The sequence below is a fragment of the Temnothorax americanus genome, unplaced genomic scaffold (assembly GCF_048541705.1).
Source record: "Temnothorax americanus isolate GAGA-0224 unplaced genomic scaffold, ASM4854170v1 Scaffold35, whole genome shotgun sequence".
NCBI classification, from domain to species: domain Eukaryota; kingdom Metazoa; phylum Arthropoda; class Insecta; order Hymenoptera; family Formicidae; genus Temnothorax; species Temnothorax americanus.
Window position 1 is genome coordinate 129,585 of NW_027509496.1, and position 19,058 is coordinate 148,642.

At 35.6% G+C, this 19,058-nt stretch overlaps 1 protein-coding gene across 1 annotated transcript; it reads left to right on the plus strand.

Annotated features, from left to right (window-relative positions):
* Window positions 1–13,744: 13,744 nt before the first annotated feature.
* On the plus strand, window positions 13,745–18,343 carry LOC143901596 (uncharacterized). The gene is made up of 5 exons (XM_077414021.1): window positions 13,745–13,788; window positions 13,889–14,148; window positions 14,277–14,460; window positions 17,420–17,933; window positions 18,131–18,343. The coding sequence occupies exons 1-5, from the start codon at window positions 13,745–13,747 to the stop codon at window positions 18,332–18,334; spliced, it is 1,206 nt and encodes a 401-aa protein (XP_077270147.1). The 3' UTR covers window positions 18,335–18,343.
* Window positions 18,344–19,058: the final 715 nt, after the last annotated feature.

Genomic DNA, 19,058 nt, shown 5'->3' on the forward strand with positions numbered 1-19,058 from the left:
TTCTCTCCCTCTTACCTCTCTCCATCGCTGCGCTCTTATCCATCTCCCTGCATCGCGTTATATACCGACCCGCACCAACGAGCTTTTTGCGTTTTTTCATCAGCTTGTAAACAAAGTAAAATTTTAAGTAAAATGACATTTTCGTGTGTAATATTATATTGTGGTTATATATATTAATACAACATGAGCAAAATTCATTTTAACTTAAAACTAATCTATAATATATATATATAGATTATAATATCATATATTAATATTCACTATACCCGCCCCAGTCAAACCCCAACGCCCGCCTGTCAGTGTCCCCCTCGAAATCGGATTTCACGCGGGTATTACGGCGATTCGGCCGCGAGGCCAATCACGCCCTCACGCCGCCACCTGACATACGCTTGTCCTATAACACCGTACCATCCGAGGGTCACGAATCCCTCTTGGCACGCGCTCCGCCTAACCAAGATAGAAACCCTTAGAGAGGCCATCCCGGCATTTTTTTTTCGTTTCGTCGTTGCCAATTTTTTTCTGTGTCACATTTTCCGAACGCGCAACCTGATAAAGTGCGTATCACTACAACTACGTTCGTTTCCGCTCGGTAACCGCACATGGTTTGCGTCGCCGTGCTAATGTTCTGTCCGAACTACCAGTTGTGGGGATATGCTGCGGCCTCGCTGGCCCACGCTGGCCGCGCTCGGTCCGCGCATCAGTGGCCGGACTCCCTGCTCCCCTGGCAAAGCTTTCGAGCGAGGATAGATGGACCATAGACCATCCGATTTTAACGATTTACTGTCTCCGTCTATATGCTTACTGCCCTTGGCAACGCGGCCGGCTTATGCGAACGTTTCCCAGATGCCACGCATTCGATAAACGCGTACGGTGTCCTCGCCTAGTGGGCCGAAATCTCGATTTGTTAATATATATATTATAATTAATATGTATATTAACAGACAAAATTCCAACTTTTTTCCCTCACTCTTTTTGTCAGTCCGGCGGAACCGTATTTTTACGGAGTCAGAGGACCAAGCTACGCCAAATAACATACAATATACACCTATAGTGTATATTAATCTTGTTAGTTTGGTTCAAAGAAATTACATCAGTACCTTCCACGTTATGATATCCCGTTCTCTAATTAATTTCTCATCGTCTGCATTTGGGAATGCCGGAGCATTATGTTGAAATATATGATAAATGTACAATGATGTTGAAAACAATCTCCAGTCCCCTACAACTTCCTTACTTTCCACTAACATATCCGTATATAAGGAAAAATTTTCTACGCGATTAGATGACATATACATTTCAACATTCATTTCCGATAGAAGCAGCAGCATGTAATCTTGAAAATCTTCTTTAATTAAGAATTGTTAAATGCATGATACACACTAATTGTAAGAACCATTTTACTTTCGAACGTGTAAAAAAGTATAGTCTTTATTCAGGATTTTCTCCAGGAAAGACTCCGCAACGTATCGACTTTGCAACTTGACACGTTTATTACATTAATTACGGAAGTGCAAAGGTTAAATTAAAAAGTATACATTTTATGTGTAAACTGTAACACATTATACATATTATATTAATCCGTATCGATCTTCAATGCGATATATAAATCCCTATTTCACTGATTTCACATGGTATATATATGTTATTGATAAATATTAAGTATATTTATTTGCCTCTGATATTTTGCCATCACGTTAAAAGTAAATGTGAAGAGAGAGCAGAGATAAAAAGAGATTACAATAACAGTTTTCTGTTGACGCAACACAGTACTGTTGCAAACATTCTTACAGCCATGGCAGCCGTATCAATGGCTTCGAAGCAATTGCATCTCAGCGTACACGAAACGCTCTCGCTACAGTAGGCGGAGCCTTTTTTAACGGAGCCTATCCGTTCCCTACGCGACGATCCACTGACCGCTCCAGTGGACCGAAGAATGAAGTTATATGCTACGCCATTTGTGCTTAACTATATTTATATACACATACGTAGACAACCCATACCATAAAATAAGAATGTAATACCACGATCTAGTTCTAGCACTAACAATAAGTGTACTATGTGTTAAACGTTATTATATGTATATAAAATTAAGTACAAGATAATTAATCGAAAAATCGTGCACCAACTTTTGTACAGCAGTAAACTTTTGCGCAAAGGAGTTAACGCAATAAGAAAAGTGGAATTTATTTAACAATATAACTATTAAGAAAAAACTTTGAAAAGAAAAAAGTAATGATACTTACCGTCTTGCCAAACGTGAAAAAAAAGGCTTCTCAACTTATGTCATTTATGTATATATTTAAACTATGGAAAAGTTAATGTATTTTAAACTTGTGTGGATAACGAGAAAATATTATAGGAGTACTATGGATAGAATAGGTTTTAAATTAATATACCACAATACCTGGCTTGGCCAATAAGTGTGCATACGTTATTGTTATATTGTCGTATATATTTGACAAGAAATGGCAAAAATAAATAATCTTAAATATATATCTGTTATTCCCAAATCCAGGTAGTAGTTTCATTTGAAATAACTTGTAAAATATCTTTTAATATAAATAATGTTACAGAAAAATGTTTTTTATTTTGCATTACATTTCACAATTTTTTAAATGTTATCTGATGTTAAACATAATATTACATTAAATTATCGTACGTTTCAGATTCTATTCTATGACTTATGGTATGTACTCTGTTGTTTATACTATGAGCAATTTTGATGAGAACAAGTTACGACAGTCTTTGTACTTAGGCCTTTACTATATGTAACGTTAAACGTATATTGAAATAAAAGTGTAAGGAGGAAAATGTAATTCTGGTTGACACTTATGAGCATGACGCAAAGATCGCAATCACAGTCGAAATAATTGCATAAATCAAGGACTAGCATATCTTATCACGAGGAAATTTACAAGTAAATTTCCTGTTAAATTATACAATTCATTTTTTAACAAGAAAAGAATACAATTTATAAAATTGTATTCATGGCATTTCTTTTTGTAGTGATTTATAACAATCACTGTAATATAATTTGGAATGTCATATGTTATATGTTGCACGGTATTCGTGTTGCACTTTGCCCTGTGTAATTATATTGAATACCGTGTGTCAACGTGTAATATAACAAAAATTAATGTATTTCCTTAAAATATTTGTATCATTATTCGTATCTTTTAGAATGTCATTGGTAATAAGAAAATAGATATAATTTCTCAATTTCACAGCATGATCGCATTACAACTTTTTGTTCTAGTCCGTGATAGATTTGCTAGTCTATGAGATTTATGCAATTACTTCAACTGTGATTGCGATCTTCCATGACACTGAGAAATTCATATTACTTTGTCTTATTACTGAAAAGTAATATTTGCGGTAACGTAGCATGATGTGCAAAATTCATACTCAACGTACTCATTGTAGATGCAACATATCATGTTACCATGCCGTTATATTACTGAACATAATGACATTAACAAGATACTAATAATAACAAAATATTCAAGAAAATATTTATGTATTTTAATTTGCATATATAATATTAATCTTATACGTTCTACGTTACTTTTTTCTTTTACTTTAACTTTCTCGACTTCGTATATCTTTTAATTTAGTACTTTATATATTTACTTTTTATTACTTTTACTTTTCATTACTTAGTTATACTTTTATACTTTTTATTTGTTCGACAAGTTTTTAATTTTCTATTAGCTGTATTTATTGCTTTTGCAGCACCATTATTATACCGTGTACGGGAATATATTTTAACTGTCATTAAGAATTTTAATGCTTGCATGCGATGATTGTAACACTTTTCATTAGTGTCAAACCATCCAGCATGCATTTTATTGGTTGCATACATACCCTCGTTTACAATTTTCTGAAGAACTTGTGTAGATGACCATGACCAGTGACGTTGCCATGTACTATTAAAAGCCATTAATTGCGTTTTGATGATCTCGTTAAAAGGCTTGTTGGTCGAACTAATTTCGTGACTGTTGGAGCATCTTCGTCTGCGTTCGGATATTCACGATATTCAATATATTTTTCATTAGCCGTCGCATCATCCATTGGTGTTTTCGACATTGTTGTACGACAGTCATCACAATTATTTTTTTGAATACATCGTCGTGCCACATACCCTGCAAAAAATGTAATAGCATTTTCATCATAATTACCAAGTGTATTTTCATTTTCGGTGTCCATATCACCCATTTCTTCCAGAATGTCTCTGATAAATAATTCTGGATAATCAGCATCAGCATCATCGTCATCAAGAAAAGGAACGTTTGCATTCATATTATTTTCAACCCTTTTAGTTGTCTGATTCGGTTGATTAATAAGGGTCTCAGTCTCCGGACATTGCACGTTGCCTTTGTCACTCGTCTGAATATAACCTGTGGAAAGAATATGTCTGAATGACAGTCGGACCATTCTTGCGGTTGGATTAGGATTGAATCCTCCGCGTTGCCGAAGTTTTGAAAAAAAATGTTCTACCGAATCTTGGTTACATAAACCTGTTGCAAGTTCAAATCCTTCATATTTACTTGCAAATTCCTGATACAGATTAAGAATAGCTTGTACTGTAATTACGAAACCTTTGAAGCAAGGAACTTTAGTTATTTTATTGGGATTTTTGGACCATTCTGAAGACCACTGCACAAAGTCAGTCAATAACATTATAATATCGGGATTTTTCTGTGACAATGGCCGTTTCCCACCAAATGTAACATTAAGGCTGTAAGAGTTGCAAGCATCAATTATACTATTCATCTTCTCTGCAAATTCAGCTGACGCTTTCCACGTATTTGAACTCAATTCTTTTCCATCGCCGGCTGTTTTTATTGCAGCTGCAAATCTATTACTAAATAACTGAAAGGCTCTTTTAACATTCATTGTCTCAAAATTGTTCGGACGAATGTGTGCCTGTGTTATATGGGATAATAAATTTGAGCCTCCTTTTGTAGCATTATCGATACTCCAAGTCTTTACGAAATCGGAATATGATGCAATTATTTCTCCTTTGCAATATAATTTATCATGCGTTCTAAAATAACTCGCTAATCTTTTAACTAAGTGCGGGAAATCGTATGAAGCATGATATTTTTTATTATTGTAAAAAAAAAATGGTTTGTGTACCTCAACGCCGAGTTCACTATAAGCGGCTTGGTTACTGGTACCTTGATCGCACGTAACGAGTTGCACATCAGCACCCGTTTCATTCAACTTGTCTAAACATATTTTTAGTATCTCAACTATTTCAGTTGATTTCATGCACTTACCTGGAAGAAAATACGCAAGAGGTTGTCGCCATGGATGACGTGCATTTAAGCTATCTAGGCAAAATAGAAAGACGCATTTAGCTCTTTACTTCTGTTCTACCTAGAGGTCCCAAATCTCTTAGACCTTCTACTTGGTCCAATTTCGAAGAATATTCTTCCCAGCTCTTTATACTCATTTCATCCCATTTTAAAGCACACGCTCTTTCTTCCTCTGGTAATTTCGAAATTTTTTCTTTTAATTTGTGAAATATAATATCACAAAATCCTGGTTTTACATCATATTCTTCTATCCATCTTCTAATTGTTCGCTGTCCAGGAAAATTACAACCAGCTTTCTTTAAGCGACAAAATGCTGCGGCTGAATAATAGCCCAGCAAACGCAAAAGGATTAAAAGATATTAAAATTTTTTAATACCTTTGAATCCCTTTTTTGGCGGAATTAGATGAAATTAGATGGGATTCGAAATGAGATGGTCCAATCCCATGGAATCCAAAAAAGAAATTTTAAATTCCACCCACTCCTATGGAATCCGTAAAGGTTATGGAATTGCATGGCATTAGATGGTTTAGGAAACGTCTCGCGCCTCCGTTGGGCGATCAAGCGCCGTTGTTCATCGGTAAGCTTTTGTGTATGCCTAAGGGCATTACACGCACTACTGCCGACGGGCAATTAGCCCGAAAATGAGATTTGTAAGATCTGTCAGGCACCGTAGGGGGTCCCTTTACATAGCGGTCGAGACGAAACTTTGAACTCGAGAAGATGCCCCGGCGATGCGACGCCTAGCGGCGTCGACGCGAATTGCCGGTAATGCAGATACCGCGCGGGCGTGTACTATTATTGGCGCGTACCGCCACAGAGTTCAACACGGACACTTTTTAATCCCTATCCTGGCATTCAATGGTATTCATTTTATTGTCAGAATAGACGAAATTTAATGGAATTCAATACGGAAATTTGTAATTCCTAGTTTGGCGTTCAATGGTATTCATTTCGTTAACGGAATCAATGGTATTCAATGGAGTTCATCAAGAAACTTTCCAATCCCTAACCTGGCATTTAGTGGTATTCATTTCGTTAACGGAATCAATGGTATTCAATGGAATTCATCACGAAACTTTCCAATCCCTAACCTGGCATTCAGTGGTATAATATTTTTGTGTTGGAATTGGATGGGATTCAAAAAAGACAAATTCTTTCCAAAATAAGGAATTCCATGATATTGAAACTATTTCAATCCCTTTTTTGGACAGAATGGAATTCGGAAAGTCCTTAATTGAATTCCTGGCAGTCCTGTTTTAATTCTTTTCAATCTTTTTTCGTTTGCTGGGAGTACAGCTGTTTGGACAGCATTTTTTCTTCCTCTGTATATTTTGTACGTGGCTTATGCAGTTGCAAATGAATCATGCTTTTTGCAACAGGATGCAGTTCTTGTTCATTTATTAATTTTTTTAATGTTTCTTTACTCTTCTTTAATGTTTGTTTAGTCGACTTCTTTAATGTTTCTTTGCTCTTCTTTAATGTTTGTTTAGTCTTCTTTAATGTTTCTTTAGTCTCCTTTTTACTTTTCGACATACGTTGCATGAGAAATTTTTGGCGCCTTAATTGTTTTTGCAAATGTCGATTTTCCATCTTTAGATCTTTGATTATTTGTGCATCTTTATTATTTGTTTGCGTGCAATTATCTTGGCGTTGATCATTTGTGGGTGACATAGGTGGCTCGAGATGCACCCATTCCATTATATTTTCCTCTTCCGCAGTTACATCAAAATTTAAATTAGCACGGGTATAAATATAATTAAAGGTCAAGCTCGTGTGTGTCAAATAATAAATAGGTTGCCGGCCAATAACGAGCAATGTTAGACGTTAAAATTTCAAAATTTATTAATGTAACATTACAAATGGTACGTTTCGGCAACACTGTGCCTTCCTCAGCCAATTTTAACAATTAATTGAAATGCCACGAATCATGTGTCAAGAGTAACAAATTTCCACATCGAAATTAACATACAGATAACATTGAAATCTAAATTATTACATACTGATGAAGTCCTTAAAGTATTGATAAGGTGTATACTTGCTGAACAAAAATTCGGAATCGTTGTGTATCAATCTTAATTAAACGTCGAATGATAAAATCCATGATTAATTCCTCAGTCGGCAGTGAGAACGAATCGAGTCAATCTGTGATTTTTTGTCCGTCACAATCAAGAGTCAATAATTACGATGAAAGTGTAAACTGTAATCAAGAGTCAATGGTTGAATTAATATTTTTGTAAATTATAAATTAAAACTTGTCAACGTGGGTAAATCTAAGGCTATTATTGCACTTATACGTACTGAGACCATAGCAAATTCGAGTTAGTAAAGTTTTCAGAAGGAACTGTATCGTGTCGAATCTTGTGTGTGACTGAGCATTTTCGTTCCGTGTCGGAATCGGTTGACAACAATGATGTAAATAGACCAATGTTTAACTCCCTATGAGTTGTTACTAAGTTCGTTTAGGATGTTAAAATAAGAACCATCCAGCAATTCAGTGTCTTTATTGGAATTAATACCATTTTTTTGTTCTTTGATGTGTATCATCTCTGATATTAGTCTCTTGTAGTAATTCGTTTCGAAATCTAAAATCTCCGGGTTGTTCCAATTAAAACTATGATTCAAATTAAGTATATGTTCTGTAATGACTGAATGTCTGGATGGGTCTAATTTATAATTGTTTTTGTGTTCGTTGATTCTTGTTTTCAGTTGTCGCTTTGTTTGCCCCACGTAAGAGGCGTCGCAATCATTACATTTGATTTTATAAATTACATTGTTGTTCGAGCATAATGCATTGGTATCTTTATGTGTTTTGATAAACTTGTCCAATTTGTTGAGGACTCTATACCCTATTATATGTTCTTTTTTATCGAAAAGGTGTGCTGTTTTTTCAGAGATGTTGTTAATGAACGGAATAACAATAATTTTCCTTCTATTTTCTTCCGAGTCATTATCAACATCAACATTAGTGTCAACTCTATTCGCATTTTTGTTCTGCTTAAGTTTACCATCGAATAATGTCCTTAATCTTATGTTAATTCTCATAAAGATCAAATCTATAGGATAACCGTTGTTCATTAGTATGTTAATACACAATTTTATGTTCTTTGCTTGGAATATAGGGTGGGACAATAGTATGGACCTGTCCACTAAACTGTATATCGTGCCAATTTTATGACACTCTGGATGGTTCGAATAGTAGGATAGATATCTACCAGAGAATGTATCCTTGTGATACCAATCTATGTGGATAGTGTCATTAATAATATGTAATTTTAGATCTAAAAAACTCAACGTACGGTCATTTTCATATTCGATTGTAAACTTCAGCCTATCATGGTAATTATTAAATTTATCTAGGATGTATTGAGCCTTGTCACGTGGAATCGACATAATTATGTCATCAACATAACGAAAATAGAACGGCAAATTGAAACCAATCGATTCTAAAATTGTTTCCTCTAAATCTTGCATAACCATGTCAGCTATAATTGGGGATAATGGAGATCCCATGGGAGTACCAAAAGTTTGTTTGTATATAGCGTTGTTAAAGTTAAAGTATGTGGATGACAAAATTAATTCAATGGCAATTAAAAATTCTTTTTTCGGTATGTTAGTACCTTCTCTAATATGTGACCATCTTTTTTTGATACTCTCCAATGCTAGATTCAGAGGAATATTTGTAAATAACGAGGTCGCATCTAAAGATATAAGAATATTAGAATTTGAAACTTTCATACCAGAGAGCGTACTGTATAGGTCAAAGCTATTATTCACATAACTTCTTGTTTTTGGTATGTTATCAGAAATAATTTTTTGTAAAAAACTCGCAAGAGGATATAAAGCTGTGTCAATTGAAGAAACAATTATTCTAAACGGATGATTAGGTTTGTGTATTTTAGGGAGGGCATAGCAGGCTTTAGGCAGTGGTGCGTCGCTGGAATGCATTCTAAAATATTCTTTTTTTGAAATATACTCTTTCTTGAACCATAATTTGAGTAAATTGTTACAGTCATTCTCAATTTGTTTTGCAGGATTTTTCTTCAAAATTGTGTAAGTATTTTTATCCTGTAACATGTTCTCCGTTTTTTGAATGTAGTATTCCTTGTTCATGGCGACTGTGATGTTGCCCTTGTCTGCACGGGTGAAAATAATATCCGGGTTGTTTTTACAAAATCTTTGAGTTATTTTATACATGGTTAAAAGTTTTGTGTTAACATTGTTTGTGGTGGGTTTGGAGTATAAATAGTTATGTAATTGTGGGATTACAGCATTTCTAACCCTTGGTAGATTATTAATGTTGTTACGTTTCGTGTTACCTTCTATGTCTTTTATGAACTCGTGTATAGTTTTCTTTTATTCAAGCTGTTCGGGAGGCAGAAATTGTTTCCAAACTGTAACAATTTTGTGACATCCTGAGGGATGTCCATGTTAGAAAGATTGACAAACCATTTGTCATTGGTTTGTTCCAAGGGATCAAATGATCTGTTGCTAAATTCTGATGGTTCAATAAAGGTTTCTATTGTATTGTTGTCTGGGTTACCGATCGGTTTGTTACGGACATATTTTACATTGTTAAAATTGTTATTGTTAATAATTGAAAAAAATCTAATTGCTTTCGATGAGTTGATTCGAATTAAGTTTTTATTATGAATGAGCCAATTAAGCTTTTTATTGTTGGAGTGTTTTAATCTACATTGTAGGTTTTCGAAAGGTCTATAATAGTGGACAATCATGTCATTCCAGATGTATGTAGGTAACGTATTGGACACACACGAGCTTGACCTTTAATTATATTTATACCCAGGCCTACAATGGGGGACTTTAGAAGTCATCGTTTACATTATTATTTTGGAAGACACTCTTCCACACTAGTGAAACAATGGATCGACACGAATTATAGAGTTATAAAATCCACATCCAAACTACAATTTCTTAAACTATGTAAACTTAATAATCTAATACCGTCACATTTAAATAATAATTTTAAGAACAAAATTAGTCTTTTCCACTCAAGATCTAAGAAAAAATTGGACAGCTTACTGGATAAGTTCAAAGGCAATACTCTGAATATCGAGATATTTGATTTACACAGAATAATTGATCACTTGCATAAGAAAGTCGCTTTCCTTAAATAAAAGAAAAGATTTTTGCACTAAATATTACTGTACGATAATCATTAACCTTTAATATTAATACATTAGTTAATCTTTATATAATATAATATGATTTAAATAAAACTGATCGATATCAACACGTTTAACGTTTTCAGTCGGTTTATATAAACGTTTAATCGTAGTTTCTCGGCCGTTTTGACGCGAAACATAAGAAGCGCGATAATAGGCGAATCGTTCATTGACTGCGAGAACAGTCAGAAGCGTGACGGCCGCCGCGACGAGCTTTAGGTTATAGTTTGTGAATATTTTTTGATATTTCGCTATTCGTGCACGGTTCTGTGCAACTTGGTACAGAGGAGAATCTTATCTCTTAACGAGATTAGTGTACTTCGCAACACTAATCACCTTGACAGCGTGCCGCTGTCTCATCCGACGCGATTAACTCTAAACACCATTGCGGGTCGTGAGCTTATCGTGTCGGTTTGGAAGATCTGTGTACTTCTCTCGTAACACATAAACAGCGTGTCCGCCTGTCTCATCCGACGTGAGATAACTTAAACAGCATTGCGTGTTCGTGCGCGTGTGTTTTTATCGTGTCGGTTTGCCATTCTTTTCTTTTTTTTTTTTATTTTTCTTTTTTTGTTTAAAAAGTGTTCTTACATTTATTTTTAGATTAGTGTTTTAAATACATTTTAGTATATTATATGTATTTCATAATTTTATATTAACAATAATAATACAATGTCGAGTGTGTGCCGTGTACTCGTACTTTTGATAGGTGTATGTACAAAGACTGTACGAATACGAGACCTTCTAAGCGCCTATTAGTTTCCAATGCCAAAGGATGCGAGATACGAAATATGGATCCGTATACAGGTAGGTTGTTGGAGAAGAAAAATATTATTGTTTAATATATTGTTATGCTGACAAAGGAAGATCTGCGTATGTATATATCGCGACAATTATAAATATAAATATGTCGATATTAAGACCTCGGGTTTTTTGCGATAAACATACTATATTACGTTAAAAAGGGAATGATCTAACCTTATTAAACACGGATTTTGTCTAATTTATAACATGTATTACTAAGCTTCCACTAATGAACAATAACAAATATTTATTTATTGTAATCGTCACAACGTTTCGACTGTTGGTTTTGGTCAATTATAATTGTCACGATGTTTTTGATTATTAGTTTTAGCCCTTTTCCAATCTATTTAACTTTTAATGTTAACAAACAAACCTTTCTTTTAAATCACAATAAAGAAAAGGGCGATGTTTATTTTTTCAGTTACATATAATAATTACTGTCTCATTAAACAAGGTTCGAGAAAGTGATTGAAGACTTTTCGACTTTACTTTTTATTATAAATGTTAATATTGGGCGCGATTTACCAAATTGCATTGCAATGTCACTTTTTTTAAATAAACATGTAATCGTAATTTTAATATGTAGTTTCTTGTTGCAGGAAATACTAAATTGGAGGAATTTTCTTCCGCTAACCCTTCGATCGGCATCATTGTGCGAGGATCATTTTACTGCTACGTGCTTTACAACCGCCACAAAAGAACGATTGATACGGAATGGCTATACCAATTCCATACAAAAACACAGGCTCTTCCGCAAATAATGAAAATGTTGAAATTGAACAGAGAGTGCAGACGAATTATACAGCAGCATTTTCACTCGATAATGAAAACATGACATTAGAAGAACAATTGCCTGAACAGTCTGCATTGCGTACGTATAAACGTGCTAATTTAAATTTTGATGTAACTGCGGAAGAGGAAAATATAATGGAATGGGTGCATCTCGAGCCACCTATGTCACCCACAAATGATCAACGCCAAGATAATTGCACGCAAACAAATAATAAAGATGCACAAATAATCAAAGATCTAAAGATGGAAAATCGACATTTGCAAAAACAATTAAGGCGCCAAAAATTTCTCATGCAACGTACGTATGTCGAAAAAGTAAAAAGAGACTAAAGAAACAATTAAAGAAGACTAAACAAACATTAAAGAAGAGCAAAGAAACATTAAGAAGTCAACTAAACAAAACATTAAAGAAGAGTAAAGAAACATTTAAAAAAATTAATAAATGAACAAGAACTGCAATCCTGTTGCAAAAATGCATGATTCATTTGCAACTGCATAAGCCACGTACAAATATACAGAGGAATAAAAAATGCTGTCAAACAGCTGTACTATTATTCAGCCGCAGCATTTTGTCGCTTAAAGAAGCTGGGTTGTAATTTTCTGGACAGCGAACAATAGAAGATGGATAGAAGAATATGATGTAAACCAGGAGTTTTGTGATATATATTTCACAAATTAAAGAAAAAAATTTCGAAATTACCAGAGGAAGAAAGAGCGTGTGCTTTTAAAATGGGATGAAATTAGGTATAAAGAGCTGGGAAGAATATTCTTCGAAATTGGACCAAGTAGAAGGTCTAAGAAGAAACAGAAGAAAGAGCTAAATGCGTCTTTCTATTTGCCTAGATAGCTTAATGCACGTCATCCATGGCGACAACCTCTGCGTATTTCTTCCAGGTAAGTGGCTGAATGAAATCAACTGAAATAGTTGAGATACTAAAATATGTTTAGACAAGTTGAATGAAACGGGTGCTGATGTGCAACTCGTTTACGTGCGATCAAGGTACCAGTAACCAAGCCGCTTATAGTGAACTCGGCGCGTTGAGGTACACAAACCCATTTTTTTTTTACAATAATAAAAAATATCATGCTTCATACGATTTCCCGCACTTAGTTAAAAGATTAGCGAGTTATTTTAGAACGCATGATAAATTATATTGCAAAGGAGAAATAATTGCATCATATTCCGATTTCGTAAAGACTTGGAGTATCGATAATGCTACAAAAGGAGGCTCAAATTTATTATCCATATAACACACAGGCACACATTCGTCCGAACAATTTTGAGGCAATGAATGTTAAAGAGCCTTTCAGTTATTAGTAATAGATTTGCAGCTGCAATAAAAACCAGCCGGCGATGGAAAAGAATTGAGTTCAAATACGTGGAAGCGTCAGCTGAATTTGCAGAGAAGATGAATAGTATAATTGATGCTTGCAACTCTTACAGCCTTAATGTTACATTTGGTGGGAAACGGCCATTGTCACAGAAAAATCCCGATATTATAATGTTATTGACTGACTTTGTGCAGTGGTCTTCAGAATGGTCCAAAAAATCCCAATAAAATAACTAAAGTTCCTTGCTTCAAAAGGTTTCGTAATTACAGTACAAGCTATTCTTAATCTGTATCAGGAATTTGCAAGTAAATATGAAGGATTTGAACTTGCAACAGGTTTATGTAACCAAGATTCGGTAGAACATTTTTTTTCAAAACTTCGGCAACGCGGAGGATTCAATCCTAATCCAACCGCAAGAATGGTCCGACTGTCATTCAGACATATTCTTTCCACAGGTTATATTCAGACCAGACGAGTGACAAAGGCAACGTGCAATGTCCGGAGACTGAGACCCTTATTAATCAACCGAATCAGACAACTAAAAGGGTTGAAAATAATATGAATGCAAACGTTCCTTTTCTTGATGACGATGATGCTGATGCTGATTATCCAGAATTATTTATCAGAGACATTCTGGAAGAAATGGGTGATATGGACACCGAAAATGAAAATACACTTGGTAATTATGATGAAAATGCTATTACATTTTTGCAGGGTATGTGGCACGACGATGTATTCAAAAAAATAATTGTGATGACTGTCGTACAACAATGTCGAAAACACCAATGGATGATGCGACGGCTAATGAAAAATATATTGAATATCGTGAATATCCGAACGCAGACGAAGATGCTCCAACAGTCACGAAATTAGTTCGACCAACAAGCCTTTTTAACGAGATCATCAAAACGCAATTAATGGCTTTTAATAGTACATGGCAACGTCACTGGTCCTGGTCATCTACACAAGTTCTTCAGAAAATTGTAAACGAGGGTATGTATGCAACCAATAAAATGCATGCTGGATGGTTTGACACTAATGAAAAGTGTTACAATCATCGCATGCAAGCATTAAAATTCTTAATGACAGTTAAAATATATTCCCGTACACGGTATAATAATGGTGCTGCAAAAGCAATAAATACAGCTAATAGAAAATTAAAAAACTTGTCGAACAAATAAAAAGTATAAAAGTATAACTAAGTAATGAAAAGTAAAAGTAATAAAAAGTAAATATATAAAGTACTAAATTAAAAGATATACGAAGTCGAGAAAGTTAAAGTAAAAGAAAAAAGTAACGTAGAACGTATAAGATTAATATTATATATGCAAATTAAAATACATAAATATTTTCTTGAATATTTTGTTATTATTAGTATCTTGTTAATGTCATTATGTTCAGTAATATAACGGCATGGTAACATAACATGATGTTGCATCTACAATGAGTACGTTGAGTATGAATTTTGCACATCATGCTACGTTACCGCAAATATTACTTTTCAGTAATAAGACAAAGTAATATGAATTTCTCAGTGTCATGGAAGATCGCAATCACAGTTGAAGTAACTGCATAAATCTCATAGACTAGCAAATCTATCACGGACTAGAACAAAAAGTTGTAATGCGATCATGCTGTGAAATTGAGAAATTATATCTATTTTCTTATTACCAATGACATTCTAAAAGATACGAATAATGATACAAATATTTTAAGGAAATACATTAATTTTTGTTATATTACACGTTGACACACGGTATTCAATATAATTACACAGGGCAAAGTGCAACACGAATACCGTGCAACATATAACATATGACATTCCAAATTATATTACAGTGATTTTTATAAATCACTACAAAAAGAAATGCCATGAATACAATTTTATAAATTGTATTCTTGTTAAAAAATAAATAGTATAATTTAACAGGAAATTTACTTGTAAATTTCCTCGTGATAAGATATGCTAGTCCTTGATTTATGCAATTATTTCGACTGTGATTGCGATCTTTGCGTCATGCTCATAAGTGTCAACCAGAATTACATTTTCCTCCTTACACTTTTATTTCAATATACGTTTAACGTTACATATAGTAAAGGCCTAAGTACAAAGACTGTCGTAACTTGTTCTCATCAAAATTGCTCATAGTATAAACAACAGAGTACATACCATAAGTCATAGAATAGAATCTGAAACGTACGATAATTTAATGTAATATTATGTTTAACATCAGATAACATTTAAAAAATTGTGAAATGTAATGCAAAAATAAAAAAACATTTTTCTGTAACATTATTTATATTAAAAGATATTTTACAAGTTATTTCAAATGAAACTACTACCTGGATTTGGGAATAACAGATATATATTTAAGATTATTTTTGCCATTTCTTGTCAAATATATACGACAATATCGTATGCACACTTATTGGCCAAGCCAGGTATTGTGGTATTATTAATTTAAAACCTATTCTATCCATAGTACTCCTATAATATTTTCTCGTTATCCACACAAGTTTAAAATACATTAACTTTTCCATAGTTTAAATATATACATAAATGACATAAGTTGAGAAGCCTTTTTTTTTACGTTTGGCAAGACGGTAAGTATCATTACTTTTTTCTTTTCAAAGTTTTTTCTTAATAGTTATATTGTTAAATAAATTCCACTTTTCTTATTGCGTTAACTCCTTTGCGCAAAAGTTTACTGCTGTACAAAAGTTGGTGCACGATTTTTCGATTAATTATCTTGTACTTAATTTTATATACATATAATAACGTTTAACACATAGTACACTTATTGTTAGTGCTAGAACTAGATCGTGGTATTACATTCTTATTTTATGGGTTGTCTACGTATGTGTATATAAATAGTTAAGCACAAATGGCGTAGCATATAACTTCATTCTTCGGTCCTGGAGCGGTCAGTGGATCGTCGCGTAGGGAACGGATAGGCTCCGTTAAAAAAGGCTCCGCCTACTGTAGCGAGAGCGTTTCGTGTACGCTGAGATGCAATTGCTTCGAAGCCATTGATACGGCTGCCATGGCTGTAAGAATGTTTGCAACAGTACTGTGTTGCGTCAACAGAAAACTGTTATTGTAATCTCTTTTTATCTCTGCTCTCTCTTCACATTTACTTTTAACGTGATGGCAAAATATCAGAGGCAAATAAATATACTTAATATTTATCAATAACATATATATACCATGTGAAATCAGTGAAATAGGGATTTATATATCGCATTGAAGATCGATACGGATTAATATAATATGTATAATGTGTTACAGTTTACACATAAAATGTATACTTTTTAATTTAACCTTTGCACTTCCGTAATGTAATAAACGTGTCAAGTTGCAAATCGATACGTTGCGGAGTCTTTCCTGGAGAAAATCCTGAATAAAGACTATACTTGTAAAATGGTTCTTACAATTAGTGTGTATCATGCATTTAACAATTCTTAATTAAAGAAGATTTTCAAGATTACATGCTGCTGCTTCTATCGGAAATGAATGTTGAAATGTATATGTCATCTAATCGCGTAGAAAATTTTCCTTATATACGGATATGTTAGTGGAAAGTAAGGAAGTTGTAGGGGACTGGAGATTGTTTTCAACATCATTGTACATTTATCATATATTTACAACATATAGCAATATAAATTATTGATATATTTGCGATCTATCAATTTCATGGAGCGCGCGCACGTGCGCGCGTTAGGATGAGATATCGGCAATCATGCGCGTACAGTCGATCACGATACGCGACGCGACGTTCCTTCTTCTTTCTTTCGTTGCGGTGCGAGGACGACGTGCGGTAGGCGACGAGCGATTCTGTGAGTATCATAACCGAAAATAACGATATTTACATTGTCGTGGAATGCAGTGTTATCACGTCCCGTGATTTTGGCCGTGCACAACAATGTAAACATTTAAACGCTTAATTATATGTCATCTGTTTCAGCAAGTAAAAGTACGGTGGCAGCGATCTCGACGCCGACGACGGCCGCGACGGCTTCTACGGCCACGATGCCGACAACAGCAACGACGATCTCGGTGGCCGTGACGGCCCCCACGGCCACGATGCCGACGACGGCTGCGACGGCTCCTACGGCCACGATGCCGACGACAGCAACGACGACCCCGATGACCGTGACGGCCCCCACGGCCACGATGCCGACGACGGCCGCGACGGCTCCTACGGCCACGATGCCGACGACAGCAACGACGATCTCGGTGGCCGTGACGGCCCCCACGGCCACGATGCCGACGACGGCCGCGACGGCTCCTACGGCCACGATGCCGACGACAGCAACGACGACCCCGATGACCGTGACGGCCCCCACGACCACGATGCCGACGATGGCCGCGACGGCTCCTACGGCCACGATGCCGACGACAGCAACGACGACCCCGCGGTCGTAACGGCGCCCATGGCCACGGCGACGATGTCGACCACAGCAACGGCTCCGACGGCGACTCAGCCGATCGTATTAAACGTAAGTGTTAAAATAATGAGATAATTTCTTATCATTATTGATAATGATTATTAACACTTTGCAATGACAGTCGCACATATCACATGTGACGCATACGTGACAGCGTTCGACAAAGTGTTAATAATGAAATTTATTTACGTATATATATATACACACGAAAATGTCATTTTACTTAAAATATTTATTTTTTGTTACAGCCTGAAACGTTAAGCTCGTTGGTGCGGGCGGTATACAACGCGATGCGAGGGAGAGGCAGAGGCAGAGGCAGAGGCAGAGGCAGAGGCAGAGGCAGAGGCAGAGGCAGTGGCAGAGGACGAGGTGGAGGTAGAGGAAGAGGCAGAGGCGAAGCTGGAGAAGATAAAAAAATCACCGGAATCCAAATTTATTACTATGAGAAATAATAACTTTTATATCATTTTTAATTTACTTTGAAATAAAATAACAATATTATACATATAGGTGATATATTTTATTTATGCGTAGCTGTTCCTCTGACTCCTAAAAATCCTTTCCTTCCTTACTTAACAAAAATAGTATTACGTTAACAAATTTTAATTTTTATGTTAATAAATTATATATATATATATATATTTAACAACTCGAGATTCGGCACTCGGCGAGACACCGTACGCGATATCCGAAATGCGTGGCATCGTGGCAACGTCGCATAGCCGGCGCGTGCCAAGGCAGCTAGCAGTCATAGACGGAGACAGTAAATCGTAAATCGTATGTCTGTCCTTCTCTCCTCGCTCGAAGCTTGCCGAGGCGCCGGGCCGGCCGAGCGCGGCCGAGCGCGGCCGAGCGTGGCCGAGCGAGGCCGCAGCATATCCCCACTAACTGGCTAGTTCGGACACGAACCATTAGCACGGACGCAAACCATGTGCGGTTACCGAGCGAAACGACGTAGTTGATACGCACTTTATCAGGGTGCGCGTCGGAAAATGTGACACAGAAAAATTGACGAAAAATGCCGGGATGGCCTCTCTCAGGTTTCTCTCTGCTCGCTCACATAACGAAAAATCAATAACTCTGCGGTACCGACATTAGCACGGAACGCAACCTAAGTCGTGCACGTATCTGTTACCCCGTGGCCCTAACGTGGACATTGGCTACGTAGTTCATGTG

Coding starts and splice junctions, on each gene's coding strand:
- LOC143901596 (XM_077414021.1), top strand. CDS start 13,745: ATGAAGGATTTGAACTTGCAACAGGTTTATGTAACCAAGATTCG. Junction 13,789..13,888: donor GTTTATGTAACCAAGATTCG/GTAGAACATTTT, acceptor TTCTTTCCACAG/GTTATATTCAGACCAGACGA. Junction 14,461..17,419: donor AATAAAATGCATGCTGGATG/GTTTGACACTAA, acceptor GTACGGTGGCAG/CGATCTCGACGCCGACGACG.